The sequence below is a fragment of the Paramisgurnus dabryanus genome, chromosome 6, assembly GCF_030506205.2.
Source record: "Paramisgurnus dabryanus chromosome 6, PD_genome_1.1, whole genome shotgun sequence".
NCBI classification, from domain to species: domain Eukaryota; kingdom Metazoa; phylum Chordata; class Actinopteri; order Cypriniformes; family Cobitidae; genus Paramisgurnus; species Paramisgurnus dabryanus.
The window spans coordinates 4,035,826-4,053,287 of NC_133342.1; the positions used below are offsets into that span (position 1 = coordinate 4,035,826).

At 36.2% G+C, this 17,462-nt stretch overlaps 2 protein-coding genes and 1 long non-coding RNA gene across 3 annotated transcripts in view; 1 reads left to right on the forward strand and 2 right to left on the reverse strand.

Annotated features, from left to right (window-relative positions):
- The window catches only part of ece2a (endothelin converting enzyme 2a), a 95,829-nt gene that overhangs the window by 56,060 nt on the left and 22,307 nt on the right, over positions 1–17,462 (forward strand). The gene's annotated exons all lie outside the window — the stretch shown is intronic.
- Positions 8,108–14,108, reverse strand: LOC135744222 (uncharacterized). The gene is made up of 7 exons (XM_065262214.1): positions 13,996–14,108; positions 12,502–12,662; positions 12,252–12,348; positions 11,664–12,011; positions 11,007–11,145; positions 10,765–10,889; positions 8,108–9,135 (listed from the first exon to the last, which is right to left on the reverse strand). Exons 2-7 carry the CDS (start codon positions 12,645–12,647, stop codon positions 8,806–8,808), a joined length of 1,185 nt encoding a protein of 394 aa, XP_065118286.1. The 5' UTR covers positions 12,648–12,662; positions 13,996–14,108; the 3' UTR covers positions 8,108–8,805.
- On the reverse strand, positions 14,111–16,674 carry LOC135744221 (uncharacterized). The gene is made up of 3 exons (XR_010530687.1): positions 16,612–16,674; positions 15,801–16,049; positions 14,111–14,160 (listed from the first exon to the last, which is right to left on the reverse strand). It is a non-coding gene; the product is annotated as an uncharacterized lncRNA (long non-coding RNA).

Here is a 17,462-nt window from a genome sequence, read left to right on the forward strand (position 1 = left end):
TAGACCCCTTTTATCAAACTCAATATAATACAATACTATGTATAGTATATTAATAGACAGTGCAGGTCTATAGATTATAAATGTGACTGATGTTATGACTGATGTTATAATGGTAATAATTTCTATTAGAAAGGCACTTTTACTGCTTCTGCTCTATCTTTCTATTTCTCTCTTGCCGATTTAAAAAGCTTAATCCACTCATTATTTCAGATTTAAAAGTCTACTATCTGTCCCGGTGACAGACTTTACATTGCTTTGCTCGTTCAGTGCAATTGGCTTGACATTAGCATTGCTTTTTGCAACAATCTCTGTCCAAACTTAATATGGATATGGTTTTAGAAAATATATGGTTAATTAATAATAAGATTATTAAAAAAATGTGAGAAAGAAAATGCAGTGGTCGTAACAAGAACCATCGCCATAGAAACTGAGGCACGCTGAAACTGCACTCGAGCTTTAGCGCGGCAGCGCTCATGGAAGTTTTCCGATCGACTCGGGTTATAAACACAACATTAATCAGACTTGGGACCCAAAGTAATTAAACTAGGACCTAACCGGACCCGACAGACCATTTAAAATATACACCCGGAACCATACGAGTCCCGCGTCCTCAGTGAAGAAAGACCTCTGCTCAAGTTCAGAAACAAGGAAGACACTGAGCTTGCGTCGCGTCCCACCCAATTCATTGAGAAACAGCTGAGCACGCAAACGCACACTGATAGGGACAGACACGACGTGCTTTCACGCAAAATGAAGCCAACGTGTTGATGGCTCAGAGCACGTTATAAAACGTATTCTTAAGATCCACAGTTCTGTTTTAATAAATGCTCATAGTAAATCATAGCATATTGTCTAAAACATTAGGTAGTACATTTGCGACCCATTAAAAATTAGGGTCGCAACGGCAGTTCAAAAGGTCGCATATGCGACCATTTTGGTCGCAGTGTAGCTCCCTGCTTAGTGTGCTGATAATTGTGTTAAAATTAACTAAACAAACCAATTAATTAATTTGTTTAGCAAGAAAACTAGAGAAACACACAGCTCTGTGAAAACTACATTTCATAAGGTCACACTCGTACTGTGTATTATACACACAAATTTACATCTGTACAAAATCTACTGGCCTTAGGTTGAAAAGCATTAATTTAACTTCTTTTGCATTATTCCTTAATGCCAAAATTATTTATAAACCATTCCCTTTTCTTTGGAATATATTTGTAATGAGAACAGTCATTTAGAAAATGAAAATGCTAGATGGGGCAGTGGCCCAAACCAAAAATGGCACTAAGGGGGGTGGTACTTATGGTTTTAATAAAGTATTATAAATATGATGTGTTATATTACTAGCATCAACTTAGACAAGTGATTATTATGAGAAATATAATAACAAGAATTAAAGTGTGACAATCTGCTAAATATTCAATATGATTTACCTGCTGGCATGATGGAGCTTTGAATCCATGTTTGCAATGTTGAGCAGCCTCCCTTTCCATTCTCTGTCGTTATTTTGTGAAGGCAAGGCATTGGTGTTTTTTTATTTTTTGTCTACAAAGTGTGCCAACAACAGCAAATTTAGTGTTTATATTAACTTAGATCTGATCGGGAACATTAAATCCATTAGACAAGCATTGTAACGTTAATACTTAAAATGTGGATATTTTGTTGTTGTTTGCTTGCTAAGTTGTTAGCACTTTTAGAACACCGACAGCAAATCATTACCGGAAGAAATACATAAACAAACTTACAAATTACTAATTCTGTGGTTTAACAACTGATATAATGTAATGAATCTACCTGTTAATGCAACGAACTTCGGAAACTGTCGTCTTCGCTCTCCAGGCAGAGAGTGGACACTGAGATGCTGCGGAGCGGGCGGGAAAACACGAAGTGGATTACCGGAATCAGTGGATCTTTAGCGGAGCGGTAACAATAAAACGGCAAGATTTTTGGGCACCGTTTTTTGTCTGTTCCGCGTTTTGCTGGTTCCGCAAGTCTCTCATATTAAAAACGAACTAGACACCCGCCTGAAAGGGTTTTTAAAATATGTATTTAATATTTAATAAAACTGTATAAATCATCATGCGGGCCGGACTGGACACCGCATTCGGCCCGCGGGCCGCATGTTTGACACCCCTGCTCTAGCATCATAAATATAGTATTTTGTTACAGAAGTCCAGATGACAACATGCAAAATATAAACGGGACTCCTTACCTTTGTGTTGGTATAACGATTGCAAATCGAATCCAGTCTGTTTCAGATATGAATAACCCATAAAAACTCCAATAAAGTACATCCAATGACCATTTTTGTCCACAAATGCGTATAATCCGTGAAATATAGATATATTGTCCATTGTTTACATCAGATTTCACATGCACGTCTTGTAATAGATTACAATAATATACAATCTGAGGACTATTTCCATCGTAACGCTTGTATATGAGATTACACTCGCGTTCAAAACCAGCGGTCAAACTTGTTTGTAAAAGTAGGGGGGAGTATAATACATAATATCCAAACAGCGCTGTCAAATATCGTGACGTCATCTGACTCGCGCGTTCCTCCAATGACTTCATGGAAAATATTGATAGACAGAACGTGTAGCCAATTAGATAACGAATTCAACGATCTTTGTGTGATGCTTTATTTCCTGGTGTGGATACGGCATTTTATACGCTTATATAAGGATAAACAATAAAAAGAATGAACGTGTATGTAAACAAAAGACTTTTATTTTGTGGCTGACTGGCACTTAGAAAATGCACTAGTCTTACAAAAACTCTTGCAAGAACCTCATTTTTGGGTCTATTGACTTCAAACGTAAAATATAACTTCTTTAGACTTGTGGCTTTGGCATCATTGCATTTCTAGGTTTCACACATATATTTATCATTAAGATTTTTAGTGTTATGCAAAAATATTTTATTACAATGTACTTCAGCCTCTCTAACTTTTTTAATTTTTATCTTAAAATAATTTTGAAACCTGGAAAACGAAGCTCGAAGTGTCTTCTATCTAATGTTATGTACATCTTTTTTAGTGAAAGTAGGTCTTTTCATGGTTTGGGCCAGAGTGGGGATGCTTTTCAAGAGGTTAACACATTCAACTCATGACCCGCTTGGGACTTTTCAACAAAATCCAGCGTTAAACAAATACATGCACAAAACTCTACCCTGGATAAACAAACTATGCCCATTATTTCCATAAGGCTGGCTTACTTTTCACATACTTTTTCTTTTTTGTGCCATTGTTGAGTCTTGATATAAAACAAAGATGTCGCGTGAAGTGATGCCTGAAGCTTCTAGCGTCCTAAGTACTCGCTCTCCCGCTGATTGATGTGTGGGCGTGCTTTTCCATGGAAAGTGCCCATAAAAAGAAAGGATATGTAAGCTGTACCCTTGTTCGACAAAAACTTTCCGAAACTTGTACAAACTCTGGTGAAGTGTATTCGGCAAAGACATACTTTATAACACGTCCAAATTCTTTTTTGACACTTTGCCTATGTTTAGCATGAGGAAACCAACTCTTAAGGGTCGTTCACATTATACTGATAACTATAAAAAAATAATTTTATATTAAAGAGCATAGCGGAGTTCACACCACAACTATAACGATGAAGATACAATGAACAATATCGTTGGAATCACCTTCTAGGCGATTTTTCCCCACCTGATTAACGAAAAACCATTGACAGCCAATCATATCTATTTGAACTTGAGCGAATTAGCATTAGCAAATTTATCTTTATCGTCTGCTGATGTGGACGCTAATATAGTTATCATTATAGCTAATGTTATAATGATGAAATGTATATATAATGAATATATAATGAAAAACCATTATCCCCCCCCAATGGATGTTCTACTATTGACGTTACAGTTACGTTTCTCATTACAACGGACCTGCAGTGCAGCCTAAACGCTAGCATATAGCATTAACTAGCATATAGTGCTTACTCAGCAGCCACAACTTTGTTTTTAGCATTGCAACAACACTGTAATTAATATAATGTGTAATTCAATCACATGAACAGTGTGATTAAAAATCTAAATTATTCCAACAAATAATTATTTTGAATTGTTCCTAAAATAATGTACATAAGAAAACTTTAGCATTGTGTAAGGAACTTGGCTGAAATGTTGTTGGTAGTTCACACAATTAAACAAACGATAATTTTACTTGAACGCACACCTATAAATATTACACTTAGAAAGACTGAAAAAAAAAAGTAGTTATGCAAGTATTTATCTAAGGTATGTGTTCATGCTTTGTGCAAGTTTATGTGAAATGTGTTGCAATGTGGATATGGATTAGAGACCAAATGGAGAGATTATCAGAGGTAGAGTGAAGGAAAACAGGACATATGAAGAGAAGAAGAGCAGATAGAGAGACTGTTTGTGTTGTGTGTTAATATCTTTGTATAGTTGTGTGTGTGTGTTTGTGCCCGCGGCAGATTAGACAAGCTGTGTTTCTCTCTCAAATGTTCATCTCTCATTGCAAACACAGATGGCTCACAGACAGTATGTCCACACACGCGTGCACGCACACACACACACACACACGCACACACACACACATACAAATTTTTAAACATGAAGAAGCTGAATTTATTTCTATTATTATTGTTATTACTATTTACTGGTGACATCTGCCTGAAGATTATGTTTCCCTATAATTTGCCAAACATTTGGCCCTCACTTGTATTATACAGATGTACAAAACATACAATGCACATGTGATCTGCCATCAAAGTGTGATGTTTGTATTTCCAGTGGTTGTTTGCACTTTACCACATGTGGTTTGTGTTCAGATGAAAGACACCCAGGAGAAAATGTTTCTAAATGAGTATGCATGGTAATGCATGGAAATACAAACATATATATGAAGTTATAAAGATAAATGTGGGTGTGTACAAGTGCGTGTGTGTGGACGACTCCAGACCCGAGGAAATATTCTGCATTGAGTTCTGAGCTCAGCGATATAAAAAAGCATTTTAACTTCCCTAGTGGTTCAATGTAGTTCACTTCTTTTTTTATTTTTCGAGTGATTGCATGAGATTAAATATAGACACTGTGTTTGGTTCAAGGCTAAACCCAACAATGTAAAGAAAAATAGAGAGAATGTGGTTTGTCAGTGTGTGAGAGGCTGTTAAAATGAGATCTCATAAATATCTTTGTTGTTTCTTTGAGACAGCAGTGTGATTTTATACAGATTATTAAATGCCTCGTTGGAATGCTTGATTCTGATTGGACAGTTGAGATATTTGCAGGTTTGTTAGCAATCGCTCAAAACTAATAACACACGGTAACCCGGATCATTTTGACAGGTACGGTTTAATATTACACAAAAATGAAATATAAATGTCTTTTAAATACATGACATTATATTTACAAATGGTTACAAATGGTGTTTTCGTGATATTCGGATGTCTTGAAAGTAAACTGGTTTTCCACACGGAAGGTCTGCCTTCATTAAAAATGAGCAAATAAATTATTTTTAATAAATTTTTACCTTACTTATGAGGTAAATAGGCATGTAATAAACCAGATAATGAACAGACAGACAGTTGATACATCTGTTCCTGATCACACTGTTGGGACTTATTTCTGCGATAACCATATTATATGTTGATGTGAAGGCCTTGGTTTTGTCACGTGGGTCTTTTATTTTCCATTGAGAACTCATAAAACTTAGTGTACAGGTTTGCCCAGAGAGAGAAGAAAATATTCATAGTGAAATCTCAGCTTTTATATTGCAGTCATTAATTAAATCCCTCCACGACAAAATAATATAGACTAGGTGTCCAGATAAAAACGTGCAGTGAGGTCTAAAACCAATAGTAACCACTAATACATGTTGTGTTTTTTTTTTTTTTGCATTATTTTTTATTACACAATGTTTCATTCAACAGATCACACACTTCACCTCTCTAAAAGTCAAGCATCCACTACTGCGCCTTTGCATAAATTATATCTTTCTGTATATCATTTTATCTTTCCAGTCTAGTTTGACGGTCATTTCCAGAATCTTGTGTTTTGATTGGATGATGTCTGAAGAATTCATCATTATATTACACACACACACACACACACACATTCTGGTTTCCATGTTTTGTGGGGACATTCCATAGACGTAATGTATTTTATACCACACAAACTGTATATTCTATTCCCCTTACCTGCCCCATTCCCTAACCCCAACCATCACAAAAACCTTTCTTGTACCTTAGCTTTTCAATAAACATCATTCTGTTTGATTTATAAGCATGTTTCCTCATGGGGACATCAAAATGTCCCCACAAGGTCACAAAAACACTGGTATTCCTATCTTTATGGGGACAATTGGTCCCCACAACGTGATAATTACCAGGTACACACACACACACACACACACACACACACACACACACACACACACACACACACACACACACACACACACACACACACACACACATTTCTCTCTACTCATTTACTACTCAAAGTGTTTGTTTTACTATATTAGTACTAGGGAAGTCTTATTATGGAAGCCTTTTGGGTAACACTTTATTTAAAAGGGGTGTTCATAAGAATGACATGACATGACACCTTCATAATCATGACATGACACGTGTCATGAACATGAAGAAGATTTTATGCACATTTATGACAACTATCATTAAGTGTCAATTCTTCAAATATGTCCTTTTTTAATGCAAAGATGACATTGTTTGAAATGTCTTTGTTATGACAACTTGACATGAACCAATACATCATAACTTGTCATAAACATGACATAGCAGATTAATTATCAAACTTAAGAAACTGCCTAGCTTTATGGGTTATTAAACTGTCATTTAAGTAAGGGATAATCCACGGCTAGCCATGCATTAAAGGGTTTTAATGCTCGACGTAGAGGAGAATAACCACCCAACGTGTTGCCTCTGCCAAGTGCATTAAAACCCTTTAATGCATTGCTAGCCGTGGATTATCCCGCTTATATGTTCATGACACGTCATGATTATGAAGGTGTCAAGTCAGTCTTATGAACACCCCTTTAAGTAAAGTGTTACCGTATTTTGTCCTTAAATGTGATTGGGCCCAGACTGTCCCTTATCTATTTTTAACGTTTTCAGCAGAAACAACATAAACAAACAGCTTTCGTGGAAAGCTTTCCGGTAAACTCTGCAAAGAATCAATAACAACAAAGTCCTTTTAGAGTAGTTTATTTCTGATAACAAGCAAAATAAACAGCAAGTAGATTACTTAAGTTCAAATCATAGCTAAAGCGCATCTAAAACGACACTGAGCTAATGTTGCTGTGTAAAATGTGTACTATAGGAATATTCAATTTTCTTAAAAGAAAAATCCAGATAATTTACTCACCACCATGTCATCCAAAACGTTGATGTCTTTTTTTGTTCAGTCGAGAAGAAATTATGTTTTTTGAGGAAAACATTGCAGGATTTTTCTCATTTTAATGGACTTTAATAGAGCCCAACATTTAATACTTAACTCAACACTTTTCAACGGAGTTTCAAAGGACTATAAACGATCCCAAACGAGGCATTAGGGTCTTATCTAGCGATAGAAAGAAAAATAAAAAAATATCCACTTTTAAACCACAACTTCTCGTCTAGATCAGGTCGTGATGTGTGATGTGACCCCACCCAATACGTCATGACATCAAGAGGTCACAGAAGACGAACGCGAAACCCTGCCCCAGTGTTTACAAATGTGTTGAAAGAGGACCATTCCTACGTTGTTGTATGTCAACTGATACTAATTAATGTCTTTGTGTCAGTTTATTATTTACAATGGTCTGCAAATTTGCGTTTTATATATGTAACATGTGACCTCCCTACGTCACTACGCATTTACGTTAGGTTGCGCTGGATCAGACCTAGACGAAAAGTTGTGGTTTAAAAGAGCATATTTTTTATTTTTTTGTCAAAAATGACAATCGTTTCGCTAGATAAGACCCTAATGCCTCGTTTGGGATCGTTTATAGTCCTTTGAAACTCCGTTAAGTGTTGAGTTAAGTATTAAATGTTGGGCTCTATTAAAGTCCATTAAAATGAGAAAACTCCTGCAATGTTTTCCTCGAAAAACATAATTTCTTCTCGACTGAACAAAGAAAGACATCAACATTTTGGATGACATGGTGGTGAGGAAATTATCTGGATTTTTCTTTAAAGAAAATGGAATATTCCTTTAACTGCAGATCGACTGCCAAACCTCCCTTCAAATACTGTAGCGGTGATCCATGATCTCCGTCTAACCTCGATTTTAGGAAACCAAATTTTTTTTTTATTTTCGACTAGGTATTTGTTTCAGAGTTCAGTTTAGCCACTAGTCAGGCCACTAGTCTAGACTGGAAGTTAACTTCCGACGCATAACCGCAACAGCGCACGTGTGTCCGGTGAAAATGTCTGAACCCAAATATCCCTATGAAACTACAAGTCATTGACTGTTATTGTAGTTCATTAATTTCATATTACGATGTAATCCTACGATTTGTGGATTTAGTGGGATTGTGTAACTGTAATAGGACAGAAGCGTTTGGGAACGCTTAAATGTGAGTTTTATATAGCTGTTCTTTTCAACAGTCTTAGATCGTGTTGATCCTTTTATCCTAAATGTGAAGTCATTGTAACATATATCGGGGTCTTTAATATGGATTAGGTTTGCTTTCTATTAATATATTTCGCATAAGAATGAAAGTTTTGACTACAAACTTAAAATGACCTGTACGTTTCCAAAAATTGACTTCCTACACTTTGGGACAAATGTACATGGGTGCTACAGGGCTTAGTATAATGTAGCTTAGGAAACTGCTTGAAGATTAGCAATGAGCTCCACAACTTTAGATCTCTTTCCACCAGAGAGAGGCATGTCATAAACAGTTTCAAAGAAATTAAAAACAGAGGTTAATTGAGCAGGATATGTCACATTACAAACCCAATACATTTTGAACAGTTTGTCAACGGCACGTGTGAGATTGCTGTCTTCGAGTGGAATGATGACTTCCTCATTCTCTGCCACAATAAAATATTGTGCTGTAGTACTTGGGGATCCTACACAGACAATGTGGGGTTGATGGTTTTCCATGATGCGTTGGGAACTATCCAAGAGACTGGAATTGCTGGTTTCATCCTATAAAAACAGATTTATGTTTTATGAACTCATTTAATATTTACTATAACATTTCCAGAAACAAGCTTGGTGGTATTGTATTTGTTTCTAGAAGCAACACCATATGGTTGGCACTTCGCCCTACGAAATTAAATTTGTTTCTCATCAGATGAGGTTAAACATTTTTGGAAATTTGACCAAAACCACCTGTTTAAGATAGTCTTGGATTGGTTACGCGCCTGGCCCAAAGTTAACTTCCAATCTGTGTTTGTTTATCAGCCAGCTATACTGGCCTCTGAAACAAATACCTTGTCGAAAATAAAAATGTTTTGGTTTCTAAAGATGAGCGGAGACAGCGATACTTCTTTACGAAGATCTTTTAACCAGAATTTTACACAGTAATGTTAGCTCACGTTAGTTATAGTAGTTGATATGCTTCAGCTATGATTTGAACTAATGTAATTTACTCTTTTATTTCGCTTGTTATCAGAAATAATCTTCTCTAGAGGGACTCTGTTGTTGTTGTTTTTTTGCGGAAGTTAAGTTTAGGCCACAGAAACCATTTGTTTGTTGTTGCTGCAAAACTGTCTATACAGATCACTTAACTCTTTCACTGCCATTGACGAGATATTTCGTCAATTAAGAGAAAACATTTGCATAAAAAACATGTTCCTGATGAGGTTTTATGTTAATCTGAAATACCGCGATTATCCACTAGATCAGTGGTTTTAAAACTGGGGGCCGCGAGATGGTGCCGGGGGGCCCCAGTTTTATGACATTTTATAAAATACATTAATTTATCATGAATTCTGTGTAATTAAACCTAAAAAATAATAAGCCAACTAACCAACAGCACTACTAGGTATAGTTTTATATGTTTTGTTTAATTAAAATACTACATTTTAATACTGTTTTTCTCATAAACTTTCTTTCGGGGGGGCCGCGAAAAAATGCACTGTACACAGGGGGGCTGCAAGCTGAAAAAGTTTGGGAACCACTGCACTAGATTACCCAATTTATAAAAAACTGAAGCAAAAAAATGATTTACTCATTTTAAACTCTGTGTATGTATTGATAATCATTCTGAATCTGATCTCTAACAAAATTCCTTGACAAAAATGCAATCATTTCAGTTTTTTGCCTTTTTTAAGAAAAAATACCCATATTTAAGAGTTTATAAGCATGAAACTTTTTTTATACATTTTTTTTGTTTATTGTTTGTTTGAAAGCAGAGGGTCTGTTCTTTTATTTGATATATTTGTATGTTTATATATTTTTAAAAGAAAAATTTCCTGGAAGGCATTTTTGAAACTTTTGTGAAAATCACAAAAAATGCTGACGGGCAACTTAAAAAAAAAGGCTTGCGTGGAATGAGTTAAAAGTCACACACAATATAACCGTGGGTTCACATCAGATGCGAACAAAGACACAATCAGACGCGTCCTCGCGTAGGGCGATACAAAAGACGCGATATGGGCGGCGTGATTTGCCTCAAAAACGTCTTAGCCTAAGTTGAAAATATTCAACTCGTGCGAAAATTCGCATGACATGAAGTTAAATCCCGCGAGTAATCTAGAGCGAGTAACACAATGCCCCGCTTTTGGTGTGTACATAGCATAAGTATTCAAAAAATGTCAATCAAATGCATACCTGCTTTATGTCCAAAAGGTAAGTAATGGCCGACTTTACACTGCATTTAGCCCAGCCTTTGGCTCTTCCTGACGCAGTAGGTGGCAGGAGTTGAGTAAGCATTTGAAGAGCTCTGTAGCATGACTCTATAACAGGATAAAAATACACACAAAAAATGGCATTTTTTTAAAAATCATAGCATCTACAACCCTGCCATTAGGTTAGTATATGTAGTCTCAATGAAAATCAACAAAGCAGATTACCATCACAATCGTTACTAGCTGGAATGGCAGGGTATTTCATTGCATACATCTTTAACAATTTTGGAACAATATTTCCATCCCATTTTCGAAGAAACAGGTCCACCTTCCCAGGGAACATTTTTCCAAACTCTGTATCAAACTGCAGAATAAACAGAATACATGAAACAGGAAACAATACAGTATTTAAAACAATACTCAAGTGTCTTTTCAAATCTGCTATGAATTATACTGTAAATGCAAAACTTTTGCAATATTAAGTGTGTGGTTTTAGATTTTGAGCATGTGGCAGCATATATATATACATGTGTGTTCAAAGATCAGAACTCTTAATGTGTAAACTTTAGAGGGAGTTGCGATACTGTGTCTCATACTGTAGTCTCTTTAAAATACATTTGGCATTTAGAGCAATAAACAAAGTAATTTTAATTTTATGTGGAGCGACTGTTTATGCTACATCTTCTTCCCAAAGCGCCTTTTGGAATTCGCCCTCCGTCTGTTTGTGCATCACACCCCTAGCATTTATTGACTTTTAGTTTTTGGACAAAAACAATGCAAATTATATAAAACACTTAATTGTGTTTATTTGAAGAAAAAGTCACATGAGAATTGAAAGGCATGGATGTGGTTAAATGATTTTCATTTTTGGGATATTCTTACCAAATAAGGCATATCTACGAAACAAGGGTATTGTTCAAAAATGTTCTTCACTCCTGGGGACTTGTTCGCAATCCATAACCTGCGACTGGTGTAAGTTTTCTCCATGCCCACATTGATGGTATTGAGATTTTCTGGAGATAGTTTCATCCTTTTAATCACAGTTGTGCACTCTTGGGTGAACTCCTCCCCTTCAGCATTCATTTCCAAAGAGACAGACGCTTTAGATGAATTAGTCATCTGGTAACGTTTGCGCCGGTAGCGGCGCTCATCGTCATGAAGATTCCGCCGTAGATTTCTTAGTTTAATTTCAATGAAGCCACTGTGGGACACTGGATTGTAGAAATGCTCCTGGATTAAAGTGAAAGATATCAATTGTCATATGTTGTAGTTTTATAGCCCAAGAACTTGAGTGTCTACACTTTGAATTATTCTTACAGCAATATTGGTACCCTTAGAAAATATACAGTATAAACCTAAGCATTCCCAACCGTAATGGAAATGTTTTCTAATAATTTCAGAACCAGTTAACCAATTTATATAACACATCTACTTTTCCAATCTTTGTACATGTCAAGAAGTTCTACTTACAAATCCTTCATTCTCCTCTCCCATCTTGATCTTTAGGGATGGGAATATTGTCACCATATTCTTTGCCAACGCCAGTTTCTCCTCACTAGAAGGGTAACTATGGGCAAAGCAAGCCCCCAAAAAACTTTAGCTAAATAAATGTACTTGTTCAAAAAGGTTTTATTATTAAAACTGATCATTTTGTGTCTTTAGTAATGTACAACAACAGCACCTGCCATTATCTATCAGTTGAATTGAATGGTAAACTTACAATCCCCTACGTTCCACCAACACACCAACTCCGATCTTCACAAGAAGTTTTCTTGAAACCTCAGAGAGCATTCCTGACGTTTCATAATCAGCCAGTATACTTGGACCTTTCCTCTCAATTAATGCTCTTAGAGCATCTACATCCATTGGATCATATTGATGCTGGAAACAGAAACAAACATACATTTTTACTCTGTAGGACTACTTCTGTATTCAATCAAACCCATTATCTCTGCTCTGTTAATGCAATGCTCTACCACAGGGGTGTCAAACATGCGGCCCACATGATGATTTATACAGTTTTATTAAATATAAAAAAACCCGGAACATAGAGTAAACACTGTGCCCAAAAATCTTGCCGTTTTATTGTTACCGCTCCGCTAAAGATCCACTGATTCCGCTAATCCACTTCGTGTTTTCCCGACCGCTCCGTAGCATCTCTGTGCACTCTCTGCCTGGAGAGCGAAGACGACAGTTTTCGAAGTTCGTTGCATTAACAGGTAGATTCATTACATTTATATCAGTTGTTAAACCACAGAATTAGTAATTTGGAAGTTTGTTTATGTATTTCTTCCGGTAATGATTTGCTGTCCGATGTTCTAAAAGTGCTAACAACTTAGCAAGCAAACAACAACAAAATATCCACATTTTAAGTATTAACGTTACAATGCTTGTCTAATGGATTTAATGTTCCCGATCAGATCTAAGTTAATATAAACACTAAATTTGCTGTTGTTGGCACACTTTGTAGACAAAAAATACAAAAACACCAATGCCTTCACAAAATAACGACAGAGAACGGAAAGAGAGGCTGCTAAAGGCAGTTCAACATTGCAAACATGGATTCAAAGCTCCATTAACATATTGAATATTTAGCAGATTGTCACACTTTAATTCTTGTTATTATATTTCCCATTATAATCACTTGTCTAAGTTTATGCTAGTAAAATAACACATCATATTTATAATACTTTATTAAAACCATAATAATAGTACCACCCCCCATAGTGCCATTTTTGGTTTGGGCCACTGCCCCATCTAGCATTTTTTAAATGACTGTTCTCATTACAAATATATTCCAAAGAAAAGTGAATGGTTTATAAATAATTTTGGCATTAAGGCAAAAGAAGTTAAATTAAAGCTTTTCAACCTAAGGCCAGGGGTTTTGTTCAGGTGTAAATTTGTGTGTATAATATACAGTATGAGTGTGACCTTATGAAATTTAGTTTTCACAGAGCTGTGTGTTTCTCTAGTTTTCTTGCTAAACAAGCTAATTAATTGGTTTGTTTAGTTAATTTTAACACAATTATCAGCACACTAAGGTTTAAAAATATTATCCGGCCCTCACTTCGTGGCGTTATTTACCATCCGGCCCTCAGCCTAAAATGAGTTTGACACCCCTGCTCTACCAGTTGATCTACAAGAAATAATTTGAAATCCTGCTAAGTAAATGTATTATAAATAATTATTTAACTTCATCACAACACAAATGTACCTTCTGTTGAGAACTCTGAGCAGCTTCATTTATGTATCTTCGTGCAACCTAAAAATAGAGGCTGTTATTATCTAAGATCAAGGGTATGCATAAAACTGAATTATCATATTAACATACATTTTCTTGATGACTTGAACCAGCTGCATTTACATCCACTTGTCCATCCTAAAAAAAGAAATGTTATTTCAGACAGCTGTAGTTAGTTATTTTCTAGCTTATATCTAGTTATTTTGAGTATGATTTTCTCACTTAGCCAGTGATACATAATGATTTGACACATAACCACATGTCCTCCTAGATTACAGGACGCAAAAAATACTTTCACCAAGTCATCTTACACTTCTTAGGGCCCAATTTTAAGCGCATGGTCTAAAGCAAATGCACTTAAGGCATGTCCGAATTCACTTTTGCTAGTTTAACGACAGGAAAAGTGGTCTATGGTCTATGGTCGTCTCGCCAAGACGAACGCCCTATTTACATTGCAGAGTTTGTATGCGCAAAAACTGTATGCAGAGGAAAAATACCATCAGTTTAAGTTTGATTAAAAAAAGCATAATTAATACTCCATGACTAAAATAACGCCTTTTAAATAGAACCAAAGCAAGAGAAATTTGTGAAAATAATCTAATAATTATAAATCAAACAATGGAATAAACACAATCATAACATTCTCCTGCTTATACAGTAGAACTAACCCCAGGAGAGCCGCGTTCGGATTGGTGTACTCCAGGGTATTTTTTAAAGTATGTCAGTCAGCCTTTAATCATTTTATTTTACGTTTAAATATATGCATTATGAACAAAGAACTCTCATTATTTGCAAGCAATGATGTACTGGGTAAGCTAGCCAGCTAACATTAGCATGCTTTTCCATTGGAACAAACATGCATTGTCCACATCCGACATTTCTCCACTTGGGTTTTAAGTTTAGGAAAGGGAAGAAATCCACCACCCCGTCCAAACTCATAGGATACCGGGTATCAGATTTACACAATCCATATTCACAACGCTTCGGCATGTTTCCCTCGCTCAAAAGCTTGTCAGATCCCTGCGCATAGTAACGGTTGCTAAACCACGATTGGCCAGTGGCGGTTTTTGGGCGTGGTTAACTCTTTCCCTGCCATTGACGAGATATCTCGTCAATTAAGAGAAAACGCTTCCCCGCCAATGACGAGATTTTCCGTCTTTCCGCAATACCGCTATTATCCACCAGGTGGCGCCCTTCCGCAACTTTTTAAAACCGGAAGTATTGCTCTATGGCAAGCTGCTGCATGTCCGTGTCTGTTTTAAAGATCGCTCTGAATGGGATCTCTATGAAAAGTCCGTCATAAAAATGGAATTATCTCTGCTTTTTGCTCAAAATATGGTGTTTTTGCAAAAACCTACCCATATTCAAAAGCTGATTGCAAAAGAACCACTAAAGGTAGGATGAAACGGTTTTTTTTGTTTGAAAGCAGAGGGTCTGTTCTTTCATTTGGTATATTGTATGTTTATATATTTAAAGAAGAACATTTTCTGGAAGGCATTAAACTTTGGTGAAAATCATGAAAAACGCTGGCGCTGGCTGGCAACTTTTTTTAAAAACGCTGGCGGTGAAAGAGTTAAGCAAAGGGTCAATTTACAAACGTGTGGAAAGTTCAGCACCAACAAGTTGAATTAACTTAAAATTTTAAGGCAGCACAAACACTGACTTTTTAAGTAGAAACAACACACTTTTTTTTTACAGTACAGAAATTTAATACACACCTTTGAGTTAATTTTAATTATTTAAAAAAAGGTTAAAAATACTTTCAGTGTTCTTCTTACCTTAATTGATTTAAACAAAACTTGAAATTTGTCCAAGTTTTGGATGTTGTCGGCAAGGTCTGTATCAATATATTCGTTGAAATCAGCGTTGAATTTCAAAACTCGGGTACATTTCGCTGCACAAGGTAATAGAGGCTTGCAAGCATCAATTATTTCTGCAACACTTCTCAGATAAAAGAGCTTCTTGAAAAACTCTGTGCCATCTACAAGAATTGCCACAAGTGTTTTCGGTGTGTCTTCCATTTTTAGCTGAAAGAGTAAAAAAACATGCATTAAAATATGCATAATGCTAATGTTGCAATGTAAATAATAATAAGCAATGTTTAAATGCAAACTCCGAAAAAACTGTTGCACTCTGAAAAACTGTTGTGTTAAAAACAACACATTATGTCTTATTTTATAAATAGACTGATCTCTACAGTATGTTTGGAACAACACATTCTGAACAACACAACTTGTGTTGTCCATTTTATTTATTTAACACAAAATTAACTCCAATAACACACAAAATGTGTTAAATAGCATAACACAAACAATGTGTTAAAAAGTTCTCCTCCACAAAAGGAGAAAAGGATAAAGCTTAAAATGCGTTTCTGCCCAAATTTCCTCAAAATGTGTCGTGTATAGATGTGGAAAATCTCTTCACACGAGACACCCTGGGTAGAAAACACCATCTGTAAACACGAGAGGCCGCAAACAGCGCTGTCTACCACATAAAATATCCCTACGGACATAATGATCTACTGCAAATTATCACAAACTTAACAAAAGACACTTCAATAAGCCTCCAATATAAAATAAAGCACATTACCTGACTTGCAAGCCTCCAACATCCATCGACGACAACAAAGAGGCGCGAATTCGGTTGTGCGAGTCACTTAACGGCGAAGTGACGTAGGCAGCAATTTCATTGGATAAAAAACCTAACACATTGCTTTTCACACCTTTTCTGGTGCTTTTATTTTTTTTTACACACAGATAACACATAATGTGTTAAAATGGCTGTAACACAAAAATGTGTTAATAATAACACATCCTTTTTGAGAGTGTGAGAGTGCTCGTTTTCTGTATATGTGTTGTTTGCCCTGAAACCCAGACTGCTGTCTCTCTTCAGTGGCATACCAAATATGTTCACCACAATGTTCATGCTTTCAAGCTTATTTTTTGGACAAGCATATACAAAAATGCACTATTGAACATGTATCCAGATTATACCGTAATACTTTGATGTATATACAGGATAAATACAGGTAGATTGGGGGACTTTGTGACACTCATCTTAATCTCCAAAAGTGTCCCAATCTAGTGTTTGTCAAATTTGTGTGAAAGATGCATTTCAGTTTATAAATTTGCAAGTGGATCTTTGTTGGTTTGCGCGAATTCGGCAACGCTCTCCCACACACCACAGCCCAAATCACAAAGACAGAACCTCTCGCATCCCGACTCCCTGTTACCACGGAGACAAGAGGCCAGTATTGACTGCAGAGCAGTGCTGCTATGGAAACGTCGGATGCCTACTGGGAGGGGGCCACCATTAATTAGAGCCAACGAGAGACACATAGATTGGACAAGAGACAGAGAAGACAGACGTTTGTCTTGATGTTGTAGTTGGGGACAGGGTGTACAGTCAGTGCAGATTTTGTCCAGTTTTCACGTAGGCAC